The sequence below is a fragment of the Periophthalmus magnuspinnatus genome, chromosome 17 (genome assembly GCF_009829125.3).
Source record: "Periophthalmus magnuspinnatus isolate fPerMag1 chromosome 17, fPerMag1.2.pri, whole genome shotgun sequence".
NCBI classification, from domain to species: domain Eukaryota; kingdom Metazoa; phylum Chordata; class Actinopteri; order Gobiiformes; family Gobiidae; genus Periophthalmus; species Periophthalmus magnuspinnatus.
This window is the reverse complement of record NC_047142.1, coordinates 22927086-22948273: the sequence shown is the minus strand read 5'-3', so window position 1 is coordinate 22948273 and position 21188 is coordinate 22927086. Positions and strand designations below refer to the sequence as shown.

Below are 21188 nucleotides of genomic sequence, written 5' to 3'. Positions count from 1 at the left end.
CCCAATCTCACTCTGATTCTGCCTCTTGCGGCCCTCAGATAATTTGAGTTTGAGACCCCTGATGTAGGTAATACTGTAAAGCCAGTTTTGTCTTGCCACAGCACAGATATTTTGTAACGGCAGCTTATGGGGTCAAAATGAAACCTTTGTATGCATGTGCATTATGAAGCGTTTTTATTATACTTAAACCAGAAAGTAATGGTGGTGCTTAGCCTGCTAGCTCTTGTTACCAGTGGCATGACAACAAAAATCTGCTCTGGCCTCTGAAAATTGTGAAACGCGCTCATCATGGTGAATTGTGATGCTAACATATGTTATACGAAAAGTGAGGAATAAGTTCTGATCAGTGTCTTTAAGATAGTCCCTTAAAGATGCGGACCTCGCTCTCAGCTTACAAGTAGAGTGTTAAGGTCTGTGTCTAGAGGCAACTGCAATGTTCCTAAAAGAAAGTCTGCCCTCTCTCAATCAGCCTTTTCCTATAAAGCCACCAAGTAATGGAATAGGCTTCCAGACAATCTAAAGAACATGACTGATTTTTACAGCTTCTCACGGGCTGTCAAAAATTTGATTCTGGAGCATCAAACATGCTCACACTAACAATACCAGACGGGTATTTTTCCATCAGGTGTTACCCTTGTGGGTATCACCTGATTGCCTCCAGATTACCAGATCAAATATTACAACATCACATTGCACATTGCACATTGCACTTTTAACTTTTAACTTGGACGGGTACAACATTACATTACATTGCACATTGCACTTTTAACTTTTTAACTTTGACGGGTACATTGTCATCAGATGTTACCCTCGTGGGTATCATCTGATGGCCCCCAGATTACCAACCCATAGTGTTACTTCATTACGTTACATAACATTACATTACACTACATTACATAACATTACACTACATTATATTACATTACATTATATTACATTACATTACATCACACATTGCAATTTTAACTTATATTTACTTTACTGTATATTTGTATATTGTTCCTGTGTTATATTGCTCACATTTTATATTGTATTGTATTATAATGCTTATATTTTATATTGTATTGTATTTTTCACCTGTTCAGGGACTACAGACGGAAACTAGCTTCGGCTATAATCTGGTGCAAAGCATCTATTAATGTTTTTTGCACACTGTCCCTTAAAATAAACTAATAAACTAAACTAAACCTGACTGTATTTACCACCGCTGTTGTTTTGTGTACTTTTTATTATGCGATACAAATAAACTTGCCTGTTTTGTTGGCTAATAATTCTTTGTGGACATCTAAAGCAAACATGGCTTCCTATATGTGTATAAAACAAAAGTGTATTATACATTATTCTTTTCCTTGTTCGGTCCTAATATTATGAAGCAGTTCTGTCCATGGCGGAGACTGATTGTAAATATTTTATCGCAAAAGGAGGAGTAATGGATTCTGAGCAGATTTCCATTGCCTTGTATTCGCTCAGTGTTTTATTCATATGCTGTACGCTGTTGGAATAAATCAATAGAGATATAAAGAACATTTCAAAGCCATTGTGTTTTTCAGAATGTAAGTGCTTTGATTTAAAATTTGAAATGTGATTAAAGCATCAAAGAAAGTGAAAACTACGTGGATCTGACTAATGAAATTTGCACAAAAAACACTGTAGAATTATATTTGTTTGTAAAAAAGTGTTTTGAAATTGCAGTTCCTCTTTCCATTGTGTGAAACTCAATGAAGCACTCAGCATTTTTGATGGCATCATATAGCAGCATTAGCGGTCTAAAAATGCATTCTAGTGTTTCATCTCTGCAAAGTTATTTTCATATTGTTTTGATTTTCCAATTTTTTGCTTAAAGAGACAGACACAACCTATTTTTAAGTCTTATTTTAGCCCCCATAAGTGTTTGAAGTTAAAATAGTTGCAAAGTTGTTAAGGAAGTGCAGGGACATTTTTCATGTAAAATAAAGCAGCTTAGCGATGCACAATTAGCTTTGAGCAGAGACTAGGCCATACATTTTACTGTACATTTAACACGAGCAAGTGACAAATTAGAGAGCTCCGCAAAGTACTACACTGTGGTAAAGCCTTAAATTATCCTTAAACTGCCGACTTTATCATCAGATTCATTTCATAATTGATTTCATGTTTCCAAAGCCGTACCATATCTCACCGGCTTAAATCTCATTAAGAGGAACGACTCTGCTCCTCTGATGCATGCACCCATTCTTGTAGCCAAATTGTGGACTGTTTGATCATGCTCATAAACCAGTAATAACTTTCCAAAATAAAAACTACCAATATAACCGATATTCATGCGTTTTCTAATATGGTGGGAAAAATTATATGGAAAAATCCTATAAACAGGACAAAATTAGAACTTTCCTGAACATTTTAGAATGACTTTGAGCTTTTATCAAACTAGTGAGTATTAAGCCCATATACCAGGGGTGTCAAACATATTTTCACACATTAGCAAAATAGCTGCCTTCAAAGGGCCAGATGTAAAATAAATCTAACTACTTTTTTAACTTGTTAATTAACTGTTACTACTTAATTAACTGTTACTTGTTCAAGTTACAAATATTGCATTTGCATTAGCCTAGATGTGAATGTGGCTGTATAACTGCTTATATCCTGATAAAATTACATTTTAAGACCATCATACCTTTTAGTTTACCCTGTCGAGGGCCACATGAAATGATGTGGAAGGCCACATTTGGCCCCCAGGCCTTGAGTTTGACATATGTACCAGAGACTGTATAAAGAAGTGGACTAAGTAAGTGTGATGTGATGTCTATAGCGTTCTGCTCCAGCCAAATAAAGCTCGTCGAGTCTAGCAGTTATAGCGGCGAATTTGGAGTCGAGCTCTAAATTTGGAATTCCGACCATGAGTATCATAGCAACCAAAGAGACAATCTGGAACCAGGTTGTTGAAGGTAATGCCCCTTCCCGCCCACACCACCGGTTTGACAGGGAGCGAGCACTTAGCAATACTGTCAATCAAACCTGTTGCTAATGCTAGCAGGAGCAACATCAGGGAAAGAAGGCAAGAAGAAAGTGAACAGGAGCCAGTGGCGATGGAGCTGGAAGCGCGCCCATGCTCACTTCTTATTTGGAATGTGATGGCTAGCGGGTTAGCTATGTTCATTTATATATATGAGCCTATTCTTTAGTATCAAAATGGTTACCAGAAGCTTCATATTCTCCTTTACTAATAAAACAGAGAAAGGCTTGAAGAATCGTCAACTAAATTCAACTTGTGAATGTAGTCAACGTACTGTAACTGGCTAACTGACTCCAGGTAAAAACTGGAATAAAAGTTGTCGCATTCTCTTCAGTATTTTCTTTTTGAGGACTTGGCACCGGTGGAGGCAGGGTTGAGTGGGGATAGAGTGGGCTCGCTGCCATTTCAACATTTGCATTTCTGTCTGCGAGCGTGTCTAGTTTCTCCCTGTGTGCCTCTGCTCAGTGCTGGGAAGAATAGTAATTTTGAGTAGCTGGATTCCGGTACAGTTACACTTGGATTTGGCGGTATTCAGTTACTTTCCTAAAATCAGAGAAATACATGGTACAACATTTTCATGCAGTTTAAGTGATGCAGAAAAAGTGAAAACACTGCTCTTGTTGTACATGTATGTGTGATTTTTCCTTCTCTAATCAGTGATAAATAAATGCATTAAGACGTTTTATTCCTCTGCCATGTTTTTTTCTGTATAGTAAGACATATGGTATGTATGGTAGAGTTAGATAAAGGCAAAAAATACTTACAATTTTCTGCTCTGTATAACAATATATACTGTAGTGTAGAAACATGTTTTATTCCATATCAATGTACAAAGTCTCGGTCTCTATGTGGACCTGCTAAACTGGTTATTCATCTTTCTCATGCCTCGTTAGGAAAGGCTGGAAGTTAGATTAAAGATTGAATATTTCATGGTTTGCTGTACGGCTGGCCACCTGCTCTTTCCGCTGCTCCGTCTCTCCAATATTTTCTCATTTTCTCCGCCCTCATCCCTCACTCCAGCTCTATCAGCACCCATGACTCTATCTCAATCATATTAGCCCTCCTTTATCTAGCTATTTATCCTGTGCAGACAGTCTGAAGTGGCTGTCTCCACATCCACACAAACAAACAGTGCTAGTTTCATCTCTTACTGATCTTACACTTATAAATTAAATTATAAATTACACTTAGGATTGCAGTTAATTAGAAAAGATTCAGCTTTAAAAGCTGAAGGAGATGCCTTGCATTGCTTTGGGGAAACAGTCTCTCCAATTTGAATTTTAAAAATTGTCAGAAGTAAATGTACCTGATGTAATTTGACCTACATTGCCTCTTGTAAGGATGTTTTCTTTAAGTTATATTTAAGCATATTTGCTTTTAGAATGTATAGGTATAGCTTACTCGAAAATTGTTGCAACTGTGTCTTTTAATTGGATAATTCTTCAAACTAAATGACTGCTAACCTGAACCCTATTGTCTTCCAGGCTTGTTTTCATGTCACATGTCTCATTTACATAATATGTTGTTTTAGCTACATCTTTAGTAAATACTGTAAAATATTAAGACAACAACAGGTAAATCTTATAGAGCTAATCCAATTACAGGACAGGAGCAACTATTACTCAATCTGACATGACACAAAATGAGAGGATTTGAATGCAAAATAATTTTGGTCACATTATCAGCCGATAATGGCAATTATGACATTATACTGACAATTCTGCCTATAACATTTTTGCCGATAATTTAATCTGATAATTAGAAGCCCAAAATACACTGATTCAGCCAGTTTTTCTGTGAGGTTTTCTTTTTTTTTTTTTTTTTTTTACCTCAGAGCTCTCTCTGAGCCCTAGCTCCGCCCCTTGCTCTTGCCCCGGGCAAGAGCAAAGGACAAGTGTTTACATAAATTCTTTTGCATCTGGAGGAAAGATATTTCAGTGAAGCTGTTTTGTACCAGCCCCACGATATGAGAGAAGGGCTACAGACTTCTAACATTTAATCTAAAAAGTCATCTAAAGGTTTTCACTGCAGAATGAGTGAAAGTACTCTGAGGCAGCCCTGATAGGCAGCAGAGAGTCCATGCATTAGTGGTGTAGCTTGACATAGATGCTATCGGGCTGACGGGCTTGGACTATATGAGGCTATAGTTGTATTTTAGTTCTCAATCAAGCGAGATGATGCATGGTGCTTGTGTCACTCAGAATCCATCTCTGTTAAAGGAGCAACCATGGTGCTGCAGGCCCACTCCCTTCCCTCTGCTTCCTTCTCTCTGCTGCTTTCCCTCTTCTCCTGTCTCTGTACTCTTTTCCCTCTGCTCCCTTCCCTCTGCTCTCTTCCCTCTGCTCCTTTCCCTCTGCTCTTTTCCCTCTGTTCCCTTCCCTCTGCTCTTTTCCTCTGCTCCCTTCCCTCTGCTCCCTTCCCTCTGCTCTCTTCCCTCTGCTCCTTTCCCTCTGTTCCCTTCCCTCTGCTCCTTTCCCTCTGCTCCCTTCCCTCTGCTCTCTTCCCTCTGCTCCTTTCCGTCTGTTCCCTTCCCTCTGCCGATTTCCCTTTGCTCCCTTCCCTCTGCTCCTTTGCCTCTGTTCCCTTCCCTCTGCTCCTTTCCCTGTGCTCTCTTCCCTCTACTCTCTTCCCTCTGCTCCTTTGCCTCTGTTCCCTTCCCTCTGCTCCTTTCCCTCTGCTCCTTTCCCTCTGCTCCTTTCCCTCTGCTCCTTTCCCTCTGCTCTCTTCCCTCTGCTCTCTTCCCTCTGCTCCTTTGCCTCTGTTCCCTTCCCTCTGCTCCTTTCCCTCTGCTCCTTTCCCTCTGCTCCTTTCCCTCTGCTCCTTTCCCTCTGTTCCCTTCCCTCTGCCGATTTCCCTCTGCTCCCTTCCCTCTGCTCCTTTCTCTCTGTGTTAAGCATGAAACCCACAGATAGACTATGACTCATCTGAAGCATATTGTTAATAATAAGGAAAATAGTGGAACATTAACAGGACATAGGAAGTCTATAATTAAATTATATTGAGCTTATGAGCAGGCTACAACCCTGTGCTGTTACTTCATATTTTTAAATGTCATATTTTTAAATAGTTGTATGTATTATATGGTCTGCTTTAGTCACATTTTAGACCTATACACTACAACAAACAAAAAAGTTTTACATTTCAGAATTAGGTTTACTTAAAATGTATTATCAGTGACACATCTTAAAATGATCAGTTACTGGTATTTTTCATTATTACTGGAAAATTTCATTATCACGCATTACTAATTTGATCTCTTACAGCTTTTGTAATACCGCTTAAGTCTCACCTTCAGAGTCTGCAGAATCTATGTCTAAATGTATTCTTGAACTAATCTTGAGGCTCCATGCTCTGGTTGCATTATGTAAAGTCAATTTTCAGTCTGAGAGCTTTTGTGGAGTGATATTCCGAGTTTAAATTTGCTGGGGCTAGCACTTACTTTCAGGAAGACTCTTTTCAAAAGTAATATTATCTATCTATCTGAATACAGGGAAATTTAGGGCAATCCAATGGAAATGTGCTTCAGTGAGCCTGTAAATGTCTTGGTTGAGATTCATGTTTAGAACAAAACATTAATTAACTATACATTTAAACACAAAGGCAGAAATATCATATCTCCTTGTTTGAACCATTGAACTGAAATGTCTTTGAATTGAGGAATTGGAAAAAAAGAAAATATGTCTTTTTCTTTGCAATTCAATTCCATGTAGTTCTATTTACAGCAGATTTTAACATGCTTCCTTATTAATGCCATTTTAAGTGCTATTACAAGAATCAGTATCGGTATGAAAGTTGAAAACACCAGCACTTCTTTTTGACTACCGGATGGAGCACACTACCTGAAGTGTATCATTCTAAGTGCTATATCAGTTGTATCAGTTTTTACCATGTTGTCTTTCAGGAACGTGAGCTCTGCTGGAGAGGAGGCCCGGAGGAGGATGCGGGAGTGTGAGGGTTTGACAGACGCGCTGCTCTACGTGATCCAAACGGCCCTGGGGAGCAGCGAGATCGACAGCAAGGTACCAACATGCACACAACAGCCCACAGTGGAGCCGCCTGCAGCCATTCAATATACTGTACACCAATGCACTCACATTACATCTATAATACACAGTCACGCTGCTCTGACTCCCCACTTCCAGGAGCCGCAATCTATATAAAGATATGAGCCACTCTATCCAAGATTGAAATGTAGTGCACATGGATGAGTAGTTATGCTGTAGAGTACGTTTAAATTTACATATGTTTACATGAGTTCCCTGAATCTGTGTTTTATTGTTTGTTTCCACTGTATTCAAATGTGGTTTGCATAACAACTTCTGACTGAGGCCGTTCCCTATCCGTAAATTTACATGATGATTTGTTTTGCTTATTTTTTTAATCTATAAAGAAAATGCACTAGTATAATTGCAAATGATAAATAGTCTTTGCATGGCTTGAAACAGGCAAGAGCAAAGTGATTCTGCCCTCGCATATATCAGTGATGAATATTTCATAACCCTGCACCAAAACTATTCGTCTAAGTTTTGTATGGTCATTAATGCTGGGTGTGCTAGGCCTTAATGTGAGTAGGGTTGTCTCTCGTACGATCTGACCTGTAACTTGGCCTGGAGGCATTCCTTCATGGACATAGATAGAACGTTTAATACCATACAGTGAAACATTGCAGGCAAGGCAAAGCTACAGCTCCAAGGAGACAATCAGTTGGCGCAGGAAAGAGCCTACCAGAAATGTTGCATAATGCACTGTAAGGGGGGGAGATTCGGCTCGTAGTCTGTCTTATATCAGTTTTGTTTGGCACCTCAAAGCTAGAAACAGCCCTGTCTCTTTTATTGATGTCAGTGTCCTGCTTCATCTCTAAAATTAGATTACCTTCCACATTACAACATAGACAACATTGCCTTCCAGCTTGTTATTTTTACAGTGTTGATATATTTGTCAACCCAGATTGTCAGTGACACAGAAAGATGTCTTGAGAGTGTTATGTAGTGTGTGCCTGACCCTGTTTGTCCTCTCTGTGCATGTGTCTTATTTGAAGGCGCCTCAAAAGGAGAAAAAAATATTAAATCCACAAAAATCCTTCCCTAGATCAGAGTATGTGACTGTTCAGTGCACAGAGACTTTCAACAATAGGATTAGTCTGGGCTGCAGCAGCTGTCTGTGGCACTGGGCACACTGGGACGGCTTTTTAGTCTCTGTATTTAAACATGTCGATAAATATGCCCATGTGTAGTTATTCTGTAGTGCATTATCATAATTATTCATCTTTTGGTATTTTGTGTATAGACAAATAGATTTATCGATGAACAAATTCAGTACAGTTCAAGCTAAATTCAGAGAGCAGTCAATATCATGAAGCAAAAATGTGTTGCTCCATTGCTCTTTGTGGCATGATTTTTCATATATTATTATGATGAGCCAATAATCACTGTTGTAGAAATCATTTTTTTTATCTGGGTTTTTTTTCTAACTTGTAGAAAAAAATTTATAAACAGCAGGAGAGCTTTCAAGTAATAATTCAAGTTTTGCAAATGTTACTTAATGGCGTGTAACATTCTGTTGAAATAACCACTCATTAGTTTCCTGATGCAAAATCATAAACTATATTTGCATAATTAAGTTGAGTTGATAGCAGATAACATCTTGTTTCCAGCCCACCAACCAGAAAGTCTATTTCTTCTTACTTTTTTTTTCTTTTCTTTTTTTTTACCCTGAGCTATTTCTGTATCCCTCCCCACTCACTTGTTTGCCCTCTGTCCTCTTGTCTCCCAGACTGTGGAGAACTGCGTGTGCATCTTGAGGAACTTGTCGTACCGTCTGGCCGCAGAAACCTCCCATAACCACCAGGGGGGGTCGGAGGAATTGGACGGTCTGCTGTGTGACACTGGAGGAAAGGATGGAGAGAGCTCCGGCTGCTGGGGCAAGAAGAAGAAGAAAAAGAAGGGCCATGATCAGGTATAGCTACATACAGCATATCAACTCAAATCAACAAAAATCTACCAGGAAATAACAATAGTGAGAATGATGTGCCTCCTACTTTCTTTCCAATTCTGGACGGTCTGGAACATAAAGCATATCAGATAGCCATTCTTATTTGGGATGTGCCAGTCACAACCACTAATTTGTAGTACATACTTCTCAAATGTAGACATCTCCTCTTAAATATCCTTAAAATATGTGGGAGCGAAGGCATTTGTTGACTAAGGGTGGTACCAAGGTGAGTTAAATGATAGAAAATGTGTCCCTAATAAACTGTCCCACTCAGTCTGGCAGCACACAGCATCTGTTATTTAGGGCTCAGCAATAAAACATTGACACATTCAAGCCTCTCTTCTGAAACCTGACATCTTTCCTTCTCTAAAGATGGATCAAGCTCCAGTCTCTGTGGACCTCTATCATTTTTGGGTCTCTCCAGTTGTGAAGACTGTGATCTTTAAGATTTGGTCCTTACATTTGGAATATGTCCCTCAGTACACATATCTGGGCTTCACATTTGATGAATTTAGGATTTTTGAAAGTGAGGTAAAAATTCATGTTGCTTCAGCCAGCCAGCCTATATAGGTGAAAATATTCACCTATATAGTGCACAAGTTTTCCTGGGAGTGCACAAGTTTGTTCCAGTTTTGGCAGCACAGGGTGATATGGGCTGGGTCCCTGGTTTAAGCCAAAGAAAATGTGATATGGTCAGATTGTGAAATCGGATTATTAATCTACTTGATAGTAGAGTATCTAAAAAGGTCTTTAAGTGGAGTAAACCCAAGTCACCCTGGGTGGCAGAGCTATGGCTGTTTTTGCGGAAGCACAACTTCAGTATGTATTCCATAACAATTTGACATGCAGGGTCAACAGAATAAGAACAAAACTGGTGTCCAGTTATGAAGAGCAGTGGCTGAATAAGATTTTGGTTAAACCCAAGTTGCGGACAAATAAAAGATATGTGTAAGACAAAATTTTATGTCAGAGCAAATTTGAGCAGAAAGCAAAGATCATTGATGGCACAGCTGCGACAGGGATCCTTAGAAACTGGGAGGGTTTCTTAAGTTTCTTAAGTCCCTCAAGAAGAAAGACTTTGTGGTTTATGTGAGCTGGGAGAAGTGGAAAGTGAAGCTCATTTTTTATTGTATTGTCCATTTTATGATGAATTTAGAAATCCTTTATTTGATGAATGACCTGATATGTTCTGGTGTAATGATGACAACAAGATGAAATAGTTGTTTAATTCTAATGTTTATAAGTTAGCTTCATTTCTTTTTAAAGCCTGGAAGAAGCTGCACATTAATTAGTTTAAATGAGACTATTGGTGTTGGTAACACGTCTGGCAACTGGCCTATTGTATTTTGTTAATGGTATTTTATAATCCCATTAAAAGGCTTGAGATTTTTGTATGCAAGACACAATAATAAAAAGTATCTAAATCAATCAATCAAATCATGTATCATACATTTACCTGATGAGAAATTATGTGAAGCCAAATAAGCATTAAAAGCACAATTAAACAGAACATTATGTATATGTTATGCCTTTATCTCCCTAATATATAGAAAGTGAAAACTGATTTTCTGCCTCGAGCCATCGCAACCATTACTTGGCAATTTCATCAAAATTCAACCGAGAATGAGAACCATAAAAACATCAAATAGAGCATTTATTACAGCACAATCTAAATCATAAAATATTCTCTTCTAACATGAAAGATTTTTATAAATCATTATTACAGTGAAAAATTCTGATTTGATATATGTGCATTATGCATAAGAGAGCTGTGGTGATTTGATGATTATTTCCTCTGACATAGGTTAACAAATGGTCAGTTTATATATGCATACTTGAAGAAAAGTATTCACAAAGCAAAAAATATTCCTGTTCATTTGAATAATTACAGCCAGGACTTAGTTATTTCCATGATGTATATAATGTGCATATGCAAAGATAGCCTATATGGTATGCATCATTGTCCTGCATTCATTTCAAAGGGGTAGGCACTGTATATAATGTTATAGGTTATAAGCAGTTTGCCCAGTTCATTTTGGGTTCATACTTTCTGATGTATTTATGAATATTTATGGGAACATCACAGCTCAAGGCACACTTTGATATGCATGATGTTGTTTGCACATCTTCTGACATGCACCTGGATTATGTAGGTATCTTCAATGTATACAGTCTATACAGTCATAATAGACTTCAGAAAAACTGTCAAATGTGCGGAACGCTTTGATCTCAAAACAGTCTCAAAGACTTAAACTCCTCTTAATCTGAGCTTTTAAAAATACATTTTCAAAGAAACCTCAAACATGATAGAGACATCTTCATACCTGTACCCTAAGTATGATTTTATGGTTTGTAGCTCTCGTCAACCACACTCAACATAAATTCATCTAAAAATATCATTACTTGAAAATCTTTTCGAAATGCGAGCGGTGAAATATGCTCTCGTCTCTTGTCATGGTAATAAGCAATCAGCGACACATTCTGGTGGAGTGGCAGGCTTCTTTTTACAAGCCATAGTAACAGCTCAATTGAAAACCAAACATTTCCGGTAGATCAGGAAGTCTGAATCAATAGCTTTTTATTCATCAGTTGGTGATGGTTAGCGATGGGTAGTTAGGAGCCTTGCTTTCGACCAAATACTAACTTGTGCATAGCCAGGAAGAATGGGCAATGTTGAGTTAACCTATAAACTAAATGTGAAGAAGTCAATCGTAAGCTCTCCAAAATAATAATATGTGCCACGCTTTGGGCTTTTTGTCCCTCTGCGCCTCCACTCCAGTGCAGCTGCGGGTGATTATCGTCAAGTACAGACTGGGAGTGTGTTGGCGAAGCTCGAAATGAGGGCATTAGACGAGGCAGTGTGGAGGTGACAAGAGAGTTTGGCTAGAAATTAAAAAAAAAAAAAAAAAAAAAGGACTAGGTATCAACAAAACACAGACGCAGTAGTATTTTTCACTCTTTGTGCATATTTTTTTTTTTACAGTTCAAGCAGATATAATTGGCTAAATATTTTCTTAGAGTACTGTAATCTTGAGTGGATCATATATGTAGGCATGTTTTCATTAGTTCATGGTTACATTTTATGATTATAATTACTGCAGTGACATTATTTTTTTATGATAGAGATTCCCTTCTTCTCAACATGATGAAAAGCCACTGTCGATAATAGTCATATAATCAGGCTTGCCTTATTGATATTTGCCAGTTAATTCTGCATTTGTGCAGCTATAGTATTTCTCTGACGGTATAAGCAGTATTATGTTGAATGTACAGTCTTAGTGTAATTGTAAGTTCAGGCTGTGTGTTTTTAAAGGGTTAGATTCTAAAAACTATCAAGATATTTTACTGCGGGATTTTTCTGTCTGGGAATGGCCAAATTATCAACTCAAATGTACACTGATACACCTGATGTCCTTCCTAGAATAAAGAGTAGCCCTTTTAGACATCTATAAAAATGTCATCAATATTATATGCCTGCCTTAAATATGTACATGTAATTTATCTTATTTAATGTTGCCATATTGTCATTCTGTTTAGACTCCACTAACACTGACTCATTACTCAAATATTCTCTCCCATTCTCTAGCTGACAAAACCAATTCATCCCCAAACCATATATCTCCCTCTGGTCTATTCTAAAGTGCATCTCTTCCCCTCCTTCTTGCAGTGGGATGGTGTGGGCCCGTTTCCAGACTTGGCAGAGCCCCCTAAAGGCATCCAGATGTTATGGCACCCGACCATTGTGAAGCCCTACCTCACTCTGCTGTCCGAGTGCTCCAACCCGGACACGCTGGAGGGGGCGGCCGGTGCGCTGCAGAACCTCGCGGCTGGCAGCTGGAGGGTGAGCAACTGGCAGCTGCCATCTTGGATTCCTGAGAAAGGGCAATGACAAAAGCTTAGGAAAAATCTACTGAGGACAGCAAGTCAATGTAGATTAACAGCCAAATGGACTGACAATAACACGGTCGATGTCCTGGCAGGGCAATATACTTCTGGATTTCCTGCACGATCAATAGTATCTGTCTAATCTAAACAATATGGTGTATTTGATGGTAAACAAACCTAGTGACTTCTGAGACAATTTGAAGTGTATTTCTAATATTTATAGGCTCAAAATAAGTTGTTAACACACAGATACTGGGATGTGTTGGAGAAGAGGAAATCCTCCTTTAGAGCAGGACTAATCCAGCTCTCCTCCAGTACCCAGTACCTATAGACTGAAAATGAAGCACAATCGAAGCATCTCAGTTTCAAAAACATTGTCCAGATAACTACATTTGAAGCTTTCTATACAACTGCTGGACAAATGAAGGATTACATCATCTAGTTTGGCCAGAATAGTCCATAACATGGCATTAAACTAATCTGTCTCGACAGAAACAATCAGACACCACAAAACCAAGTTTCAGATCATCAGAGCTGTGGAGAGACAATCCCAGTAGAAATGCATGTGGCAATAACATCTTTAATTGAATAAAATGAATGCCATGCAGAATCTCTGGAGATACACACAGAACCACAGCCTTGTGTTTATCATACATTTGTTTGAAATGCCTTTGTCTTGCTTGTGTGCAGTGGTCAGTGTACATTCGGGCTGCAGTGCGTAAAGAGAAGGGGCTGCCCATCCTGGTGGAGTTGCTCAGGATAGACAATGACAGGGTTGTATGTGCTGTGGCCACGGCGCTTCGCAACATGGCTCTGGACATCAGGAACAAGGAGCTCATAGGTAATAGTTGCAAAGCACACAACACATTTTATCACAATCCCATTACATTGCACCACTTTGTTTACTTTGACCGCTCAAGTATATAGGCTACTTAGTATATAGATCCTAATTTTCCTGCTAAGTAGTCCTGAACAAGCCTAGCTTAAGGTCTGCAGATGGGAAGTTGCACTGTGGTCACCCACTACTCTTGATAGGTTGCCCTAATGCTATTGAAAGGTGGGGCAAATTTCCCTTTGTGGACATAAAGGGAAACCCTATCTTGACACATTAGGCTGGGATTATTAATTAAGTGTAATAGTAATAATTCATTCCTGACCCTTTGTAGCTGTAGTTTATTGATCATAACTAAATTATTTGCCTTAATGTTGCCATCACTGCATTAACCAATATCTGCACATTATAAAGACCTAGATTTAAAGTGTTTTTCAAAATACTATTTATTGAATATTGTTGTTTCCAACAGCATGTGTCACCACCTTTTTATGCTTTTCAAAAACAAACTAAATAAACTGCATTTATACAACCTTGCTAATACAGAAACAAATCTACCAGTGTGAATGCTGATATAACTTGACTGGTCATGATAAGAACATAAGAATCCATCATTAAAGTAACATTTAACGGCACAGATACAAGTCAGATATTTGTAAAGCATAAGTCATTCCACGCTTTTCATTGGAGACCGGCTGATGTCTTTCCTCCAGTCCCCATAGCAACAGCCACATGCCGCCTTCCTCTTATTGTCTAAAGCTGGAGGCAGAGTACCAGCGTGTGGCCATTCATGTGCACTGTGTGGGCTGGGCTGTCAGTCTTTACAGTGTACGGCTGCCCCGGGCTCACATGTATATTCTGATTTGAACAGATTGTCTCTTTCTCCTCTTGTGCTCTTGACATGATCAAATCTTGTTATGAGACATAACATGGTTCTGTATTGGACTGTCACACCACTGTGTAAATATATCAATACTCCTGGCTAATACAGACCACTCTGCTGAAAGCCAACTGGTGTTTTACAGTAAAGGTATAGTTTTGGTAATAGTTTGAATATAAAATTAGGTACAGTTCTGGGTAATTAAGTACACTGTACACAGTGCTCACGATCCACTACTTGTTAAAGTGAAATATGTTTTCTTTTTCGGTCATTTATGTTTAACAACTCGCCTAATAAAGCAGTGGCAGCTTTCTTAATTGGTTTTAATAAATTACTTCAAACGAGTCTTTTTTATTTACAGGAAAGCTGGACTTTGGCGCTGTAATCACATCCTTGGAAACTGTTGCTGCTTTTTTGTCTATGAAGTAAAGTAATTCATACGGTTCTGTGCTTTGAAAAGTTTGAACCTGGTTTAATAGCAGACTCTATCAACATTTGCATAGCTGCTGTCAACTGAAAAACATCTGCCAAATGTTTATTGTATGTTGCATATCTCTGTTACTTCCTCTGTACCTGTTAGTATAATAGTGAAAGTGAAGGAGCAGGACCATGCAAAAGTGTTTGCTGTCTGTATGTTTGATTCTGTATTAGACAGTTAGACAAAGACCACACCACAGCGTCTGCGGGCCATGACCTGGTCAGCGTCAAGAGCAAAGGTCAAGCTTAACCTGTGGCGTCTGTGTTTGGTGAAAATGCAGTCAGCTCACATCAGCTCACCCACTCATGTGCTTGTTATGAATTTATTTATAAAGTGTTCTTTGTCTTTTGCGCATGGGGCTAATCAACCATGGGGAGTAGGCCTAATGTGATACTTTTTGAAAACATGACAATTTTTGCTTTTATACAGTTTTTGTTTTGTATTGAGCTTACTGTAGTTGTAAAAAAAATAGTAGATGTAGACGTAGTAAGTGTTGTAGTTGTTGAAATATCACGATCACAAATTATATCACGATTGGCATACTGGCATACATCGTAAAAAATGTAGCTTCAGATTTGAATTTCAGTCGTTTTCACTTGTCTCTGCACAGTTAACCTCCATTACTCACCTCTGTCCCTTCCGTTTTCCGTGTCTCTGTGTGTGTCCTCAGGTAAATACGCCATGAGGGACCTGGTGCACCGCCTGCCTGGAGGGAGCAACAACAACAACAGCAGCGGGGGAGGCGGAGGTCCCAACAGCAGCCTGGTGTCCAAAACTATGTCAGACGATACCATCACGGCAATTTGCTGCGCTCTCCACGAGGTCATAACCAAAAACATGGAGAACACTAAAGCCCTGAGGGACGCCGGCGGGATTGAGAAACTCATCGGCATCGCCCGCAGCAAAGGAGACAAGTAAGATGAGTGATGAGGCAGAGGGAGGGAAGGTAGAAGGCGAGGTTTGAAGTTAGTGGATGTAACTGGTATCTCAGGCGGCAAGTAAATGGATACTTCAGAACATTTCTAACTATCAATTTAGTTTCATGTATTACTTTTGCTTAATATCAAAGATGCACTATGTAACTTTTCTGGTGGAGGGTTCACTGGCTTCCTGGTCTTGAAAGTTCCACAGTATGGCATTTAACTTATCTATCTTGCATTTATAAACATACATTTTTCGCATCTCCACAAACACGATCCTGGGCGAAAAGCAGATGAACCCTAAACCAGAAAAGTTACATAATAAACCTTTATTAGTACATGTATACCCCTGTTTGTAACCCGTTTGAGGATTTTTGAACACGTTTGCTGTTGCAGATGTAGCATACTCAAAATAACCCTTTCATTGTGGTATAAAAACAACCAATTGAAGGGTTCCCTAATATTTTTGCACTACAAACTAAACAAATCTATCCATTCTTTTTTGCTTATAAGAATTTCATCCTCCCTTAACCTCAACCCAAATGATTATTTTGCTTCACAGTGCGTTGTTTACCACAGCAGGTCACCAACATGCCCCCTGCTCTGAAAAAACACTATGTAGGTCGGGACACACAGCAGTTAATGTGCAGCATTTGAATAAATTGTACTGGCATTATGCAAGACCTCAGCAGGCGACTTTACTGTTTAAGGAGAATAAGAGCACATTGTGACCTCTCCTCTCAATATCAGGTGCTCTGGGAAATTATTAGCAATGCAATTCAATGTTGAAGAATTTAAAAGATTTCTGAATTATGTGTCTACCAACTTGAGCAGAACCTCTTTTCTCATGAGCTTAAGTCACCACAATATGAAATGTTGTAAATATTTATGACGGTTATATCGGCAATGTAATGTAATGGTTTTCTTCACTCTCCCGCAATCAATCGATCAGTATAATTAATCCCGAGGAGCAATAGAAGCACACTGAGCAGTTAAAATATAAGACTAAACAGAATAATTCAAACCAAGGTGTTAGTGCATCTTAACAGGAGGTCTGGTCAGGTAGGGTGAGTAACATCCCTCGGGACAAAAATGTCACGCCTCTGCATCCTATAGTCCAAGGGGAGTCTGGTGAACTCTGGAGACACAATAGGAAAGCCCTCTCCTTTTGTTTCTGTATATTATCTCTCATGATATTAAAATAATACAGAAATACTGGAGGGAGCATCTACATTTTCCAGTTTATGTCAAAGCCACACCTGTCTTGGACCTCTCTGACTAGCCACAGATGCATTATCTTGATGTCCCGACCCAGGACCCAGTAGTAGTTGGAGGATCAGCGATTGCTACATGAAGGGCCATTGTATATGTATGTTATATGACTTCACCAAAGGCTGGTTAAGCTTTATTCTGTGTTGTTTTTGTCCCTACTGAATTCCTAGACATAGCCCCAAAGTGGTGAAGGCAGCATCTCAAGTTCTTAACAGCATGTGGCAGTATCGAGACCTGCGCAGCCTGTACAAGAAGGTAAGTTAATCAATACACATCACAAACCATCTAGTTTTCTTTTACCACTATTTCAATTACAGTTCAAAAATCTATATTATTATCATATTGTTGCATCAGCTTCATTTTCCAATTAATTTAGGTAATTTTGCAACATGGTGAATAATTCACAGCAAGCATTTTCTTTTATTGTATGCAACCATAATTTTTACTTGCTCGTGTAGTTCTCTATTTTTTACAGTAATGTGTGTACTATTACATGTGACTTTAATGTTTAGTTTTATCCTTTAATTCAACTTTTGTCCCCTGCAGGATGGATATTCCCAGTACCACTTTGTAGGTTCTTCTTCGACGATAGAACGTGACAGACAGCGACCTTACTCTTCGTCACGCACCCCTTCTATCTCTCCGGTTCGGACATCGCCCAACAATCGATCAGGTTGGCCCCCTCCTCTTCACCCATCCCCACTTCTTCACACACACACACACACACACACACCCACACACATGCGCACACACACACACATATGCTGGGTTTCCATCCTTTTTGGAGGCATTACATTAACGGTTGTACTTATAACTACAACTTGATTAGCCTTAATAAAGGATGAAAGAAGGTTCAGACTTTGTAACTATTTAATTAAGGGCCGAAAAAAAAGCATTTGGCATTAATTAAGTAGTTACCAAGTCCGACTCATTCTTAATAAGCTTTTTATTAATGATTCTTCATGCTTTATTAAGGCCAAATAGGTGTGGTTATTATAAAGTGCAACCACATTGACATTCATTTCCTGGACACTTATCCTATCCTTAACCATTAACTACTTCTCTAACCTAAACACTAATCCCAATCTTTTTTAATCCATATCTTAACTGTAAATCACATTATTGATCGTCTCCACAATGAGATAAAATCCCGCCCACAAGCATTGTCCCCGATCCCACCATCACTCAGGCCTTCAGGACAGAGCAGTCGAACCCACACTTCTTTTCCACAACTCAAGTTTGCTTTAACCTTCACACAGCGACAGGCTCCAACTAATGACCCTTCAGTCTGTGAGAGCCCTGTGCTGCAGCGTTTAAGAAATGTTTAAGTTAAATGAGTTCAGGACTAGCCCAGGTAAATGCAGTGTTTGGTTAAGTTTTTGAGTCTCTATGGGTCTCCTTTGTATTGAAGACAAATATTGACGTCAATCCAGTTTTTAAAAATTCATGCAGACACTGAGACACTGAGAAAAATATTCTTGAGGCGCAACAGTATAAAGTATAAAGAGGAAACTATTACTTTGTCGCTGCAGATTTGGGGATTTTGAATGTTAAAGCGCTGTGTAACTTTTCTGGTGGAGTGAGCCTACAATGTTCCACAGTATAGCATTACATTTTAGAGACAAGCAGAGGATGCCAAGTTACAGGTCAGATCTGTGAAGAGGAGACTCTGCACACAGAATACATGTTTTTGAAGGTGTTTGGAGGCTTAATGCTTTAGTATTTAATGCTATACTGTGAAACATTTTAGGCAAAGCATTACATCTCAGTGAAGACAAGCAGGTGACTTTCCCCTCTACCAGAAGGGTTACAGAGTGTGCATTTATGTTTAATAAACTAAATAACATTTTGTTCTGATTGAAAAGTGAGTCATTCTGTCTCTCAATGGTAAACTGTACTGTATGGATTATTTTGTCCATAACTAGTTCACTGGAGATGTATCTTGATATGCCTCTAAAAATATTGACCACCAAAATGAATCTTGTTATCTTCAAGAAGCCATTTTGCGTCAACTTGGTTATAATCTAACCATCTAACCACCGACCACTCTTTTCATTCTCACTGGAAATCCCCCCTTCTTTGTTGTTACCATTTTAGAAAAGGCTTCCAGCATTTCCACTGTGAAAACCCCACAGAGAACTGATCGAGTTATTTGTTGGTGAAATCACGGAAAATATTCATTTTGTGTGTGTGTTTTGTGTGTAGCGAGTGCGCCTGCTTCCCCTAGAGAGATGATGGCACTGAAGGAGAGGAAAGCAGACTATGAGTCAACGGGCAACGCCACGTACCATGGCAACAAGGGCGAGCACACATCCAGAAAGGACGCTATGAATGGTGGGGTTTTTTTTACTCACAAGACCCTTGAAAAAAACAAACAAACAAAGTTCATTTTCGGCTTTATATCAAATTTAAAAAAAAATATTAAATTTGAGCTTTAATTTGGAGTTTACAACAACACTGATAAATCATATATATTCTAACATGGCTAAACTTATACAGAAAATAATTGAGACACACATAGATGGCTACAGTACACTTCCCAAAAGGGGACGATGCTGTGCTTTTATCATTTTATTTCAGCATTAATATTTTAAAATTGAAGCTAAATCTGTCATATAATAGATTTCATGTTTGATTTTTGTCTTTGCAGCTCAAATCTCGGGAGGATCATCAACTCTCCACAGAGGGGCGTACGTGTCCCCTACTGATGACCTCAAATATAACCAGGTATGACCACTGCTTTTCTATCCTAATATCTATGAATCAAGATAAAGCTGCCATAAGCTAAAACAGAGAGAAAAGGGTTTTACATTTTTTCTAGAGTTTGCATACAGTAGCTCTAGTGAATTGAAAATGCACATACCAATGCAACCCCCTCATTCATGAAAGAGGCTATGCAGAATGAAAGATGGAAAAGGGCTACTGTGAAAAAACTTGAGGGCAAATTAAGCATGAGGCAGTTACATCACTTGAATACCCATGTGTGAGTTTGACACATCTGGGTTGAAAATTAAAGTGGTGTGATGCAGTGTATAAGTAATCAAAAGAATATCTGGTATACTGAACTGTTGATAACATCACAGTTACAACATGGCATTTGTCACTATCACATATTTTCAATTTAATATTATGAGAGATCACACTGTGTGTGTTCAAAATCTCCAGTTTCTCACATCTGCATCTTTTATTACAGTGTCTAAAGAATTAACTCATGTTGTGTTTCACAGATTGCATCTCAAGGGTTACCGTCCGAACCATACCCTCCATTTCAGAACCCTCCTCCACCAGATGCTGGCAACTACGAGGACCAAGCCTTTTATGACCCCCAGGTTCATCCAGGAGGGCGGCCCCCGCAGGGCGAAATGCACCTACAAGGCCTCAAATCCACTGGTAACTATGTGGACTTCTACTCAGCCTCACGGCCCTACAGTGAGCTCAACTACGAGACCAGCCACTATCCGGCTTCTCCAGACTCCTGGGTCTAGACAGGGAGAACTGGGGAGGGGACTCTGGAATAGACCCGCCCCATTCTTCTTGTAGCAGCAACAGTAGCAGGACAATGAGACAATGCAAAGCGGACTAAGCACTCCTGCTGCACACACAGAGGGACACAGGACGGAAGAGGAGCAGCCGTGCATGTGCATGCCACCACCACCAAACCTGACAACACATTTTGTTTTTGTCTTTAGTTTGTGATACATGACGCAATAGACAGGGGGCTCTCCTGCACTAACAGGCCCTGAACTAGGATGGTGAATAAGTCAGACAAGAAGATATTGAAGATATGATGAATCTGAGAGTTGATGGTTTTTTGGAAGAGATAGATGGATCACTTATGCGTTTGTTAAATGGACCGGAAAGTATTATGGATTTGCAGGAGTCATCTGTACATACGTGGTTTACAGTAGTAACATGGCTTTTAGTAACGTGAAGCACAA

At 39.1% G+C, this 21188-nt stretch overlaps 1 protein-coding gene across 5 annotated transcripts in view; it reads left to right on the top strand.

Annotated features, from left to right (window-relative positions):
• The window catches only part of ctnnd2b (catenin (cadherin-associated protein), delta 2b), a 132422-nt gene extending 111439 nt beyond the window's left edge, over positions 1–20983 (top strand). For all 5 annotated transcript variants that reach the window (XM_055228278.1, XM_055228275.1, XM_055228276.1 and 2 more), the window contains 10 exons: positions 6894–7011; positions 8765–8947; positions 12651–12824; positions 13559–13709; positions 15729–15972; positions 17421–17505; positions 17797–17923; positions 19456–19584; positions 19901–19977; positions 20478–20983. In XM_055228278.1, the coding sequence (XP_055084253.1) occupies positions 6894–7011; positions 8765–8947; positions 12651–12824; positions 13559–13709; positions 15729–15972; positions 17421–17505; positions 17797–17923; positions 19456–19584; positions 19901–19977; positions 20478–20735 (1546 nt within the window). In that variant the 3' untranslated portion in view covers positions 20736–20983. The remainder of the gene's footprint in view (positions 1–6893; positions 7012–8764; positions 8948–12650; positions 12825–13558; positions 13710–15728; positions 15973–17420; positions 17506–17796; positions 17924–19455; positions 19585–19900; positions 19978–20477) is intronic.
• Positions 20984–21188: the final 205 nt, after the last annotated feature.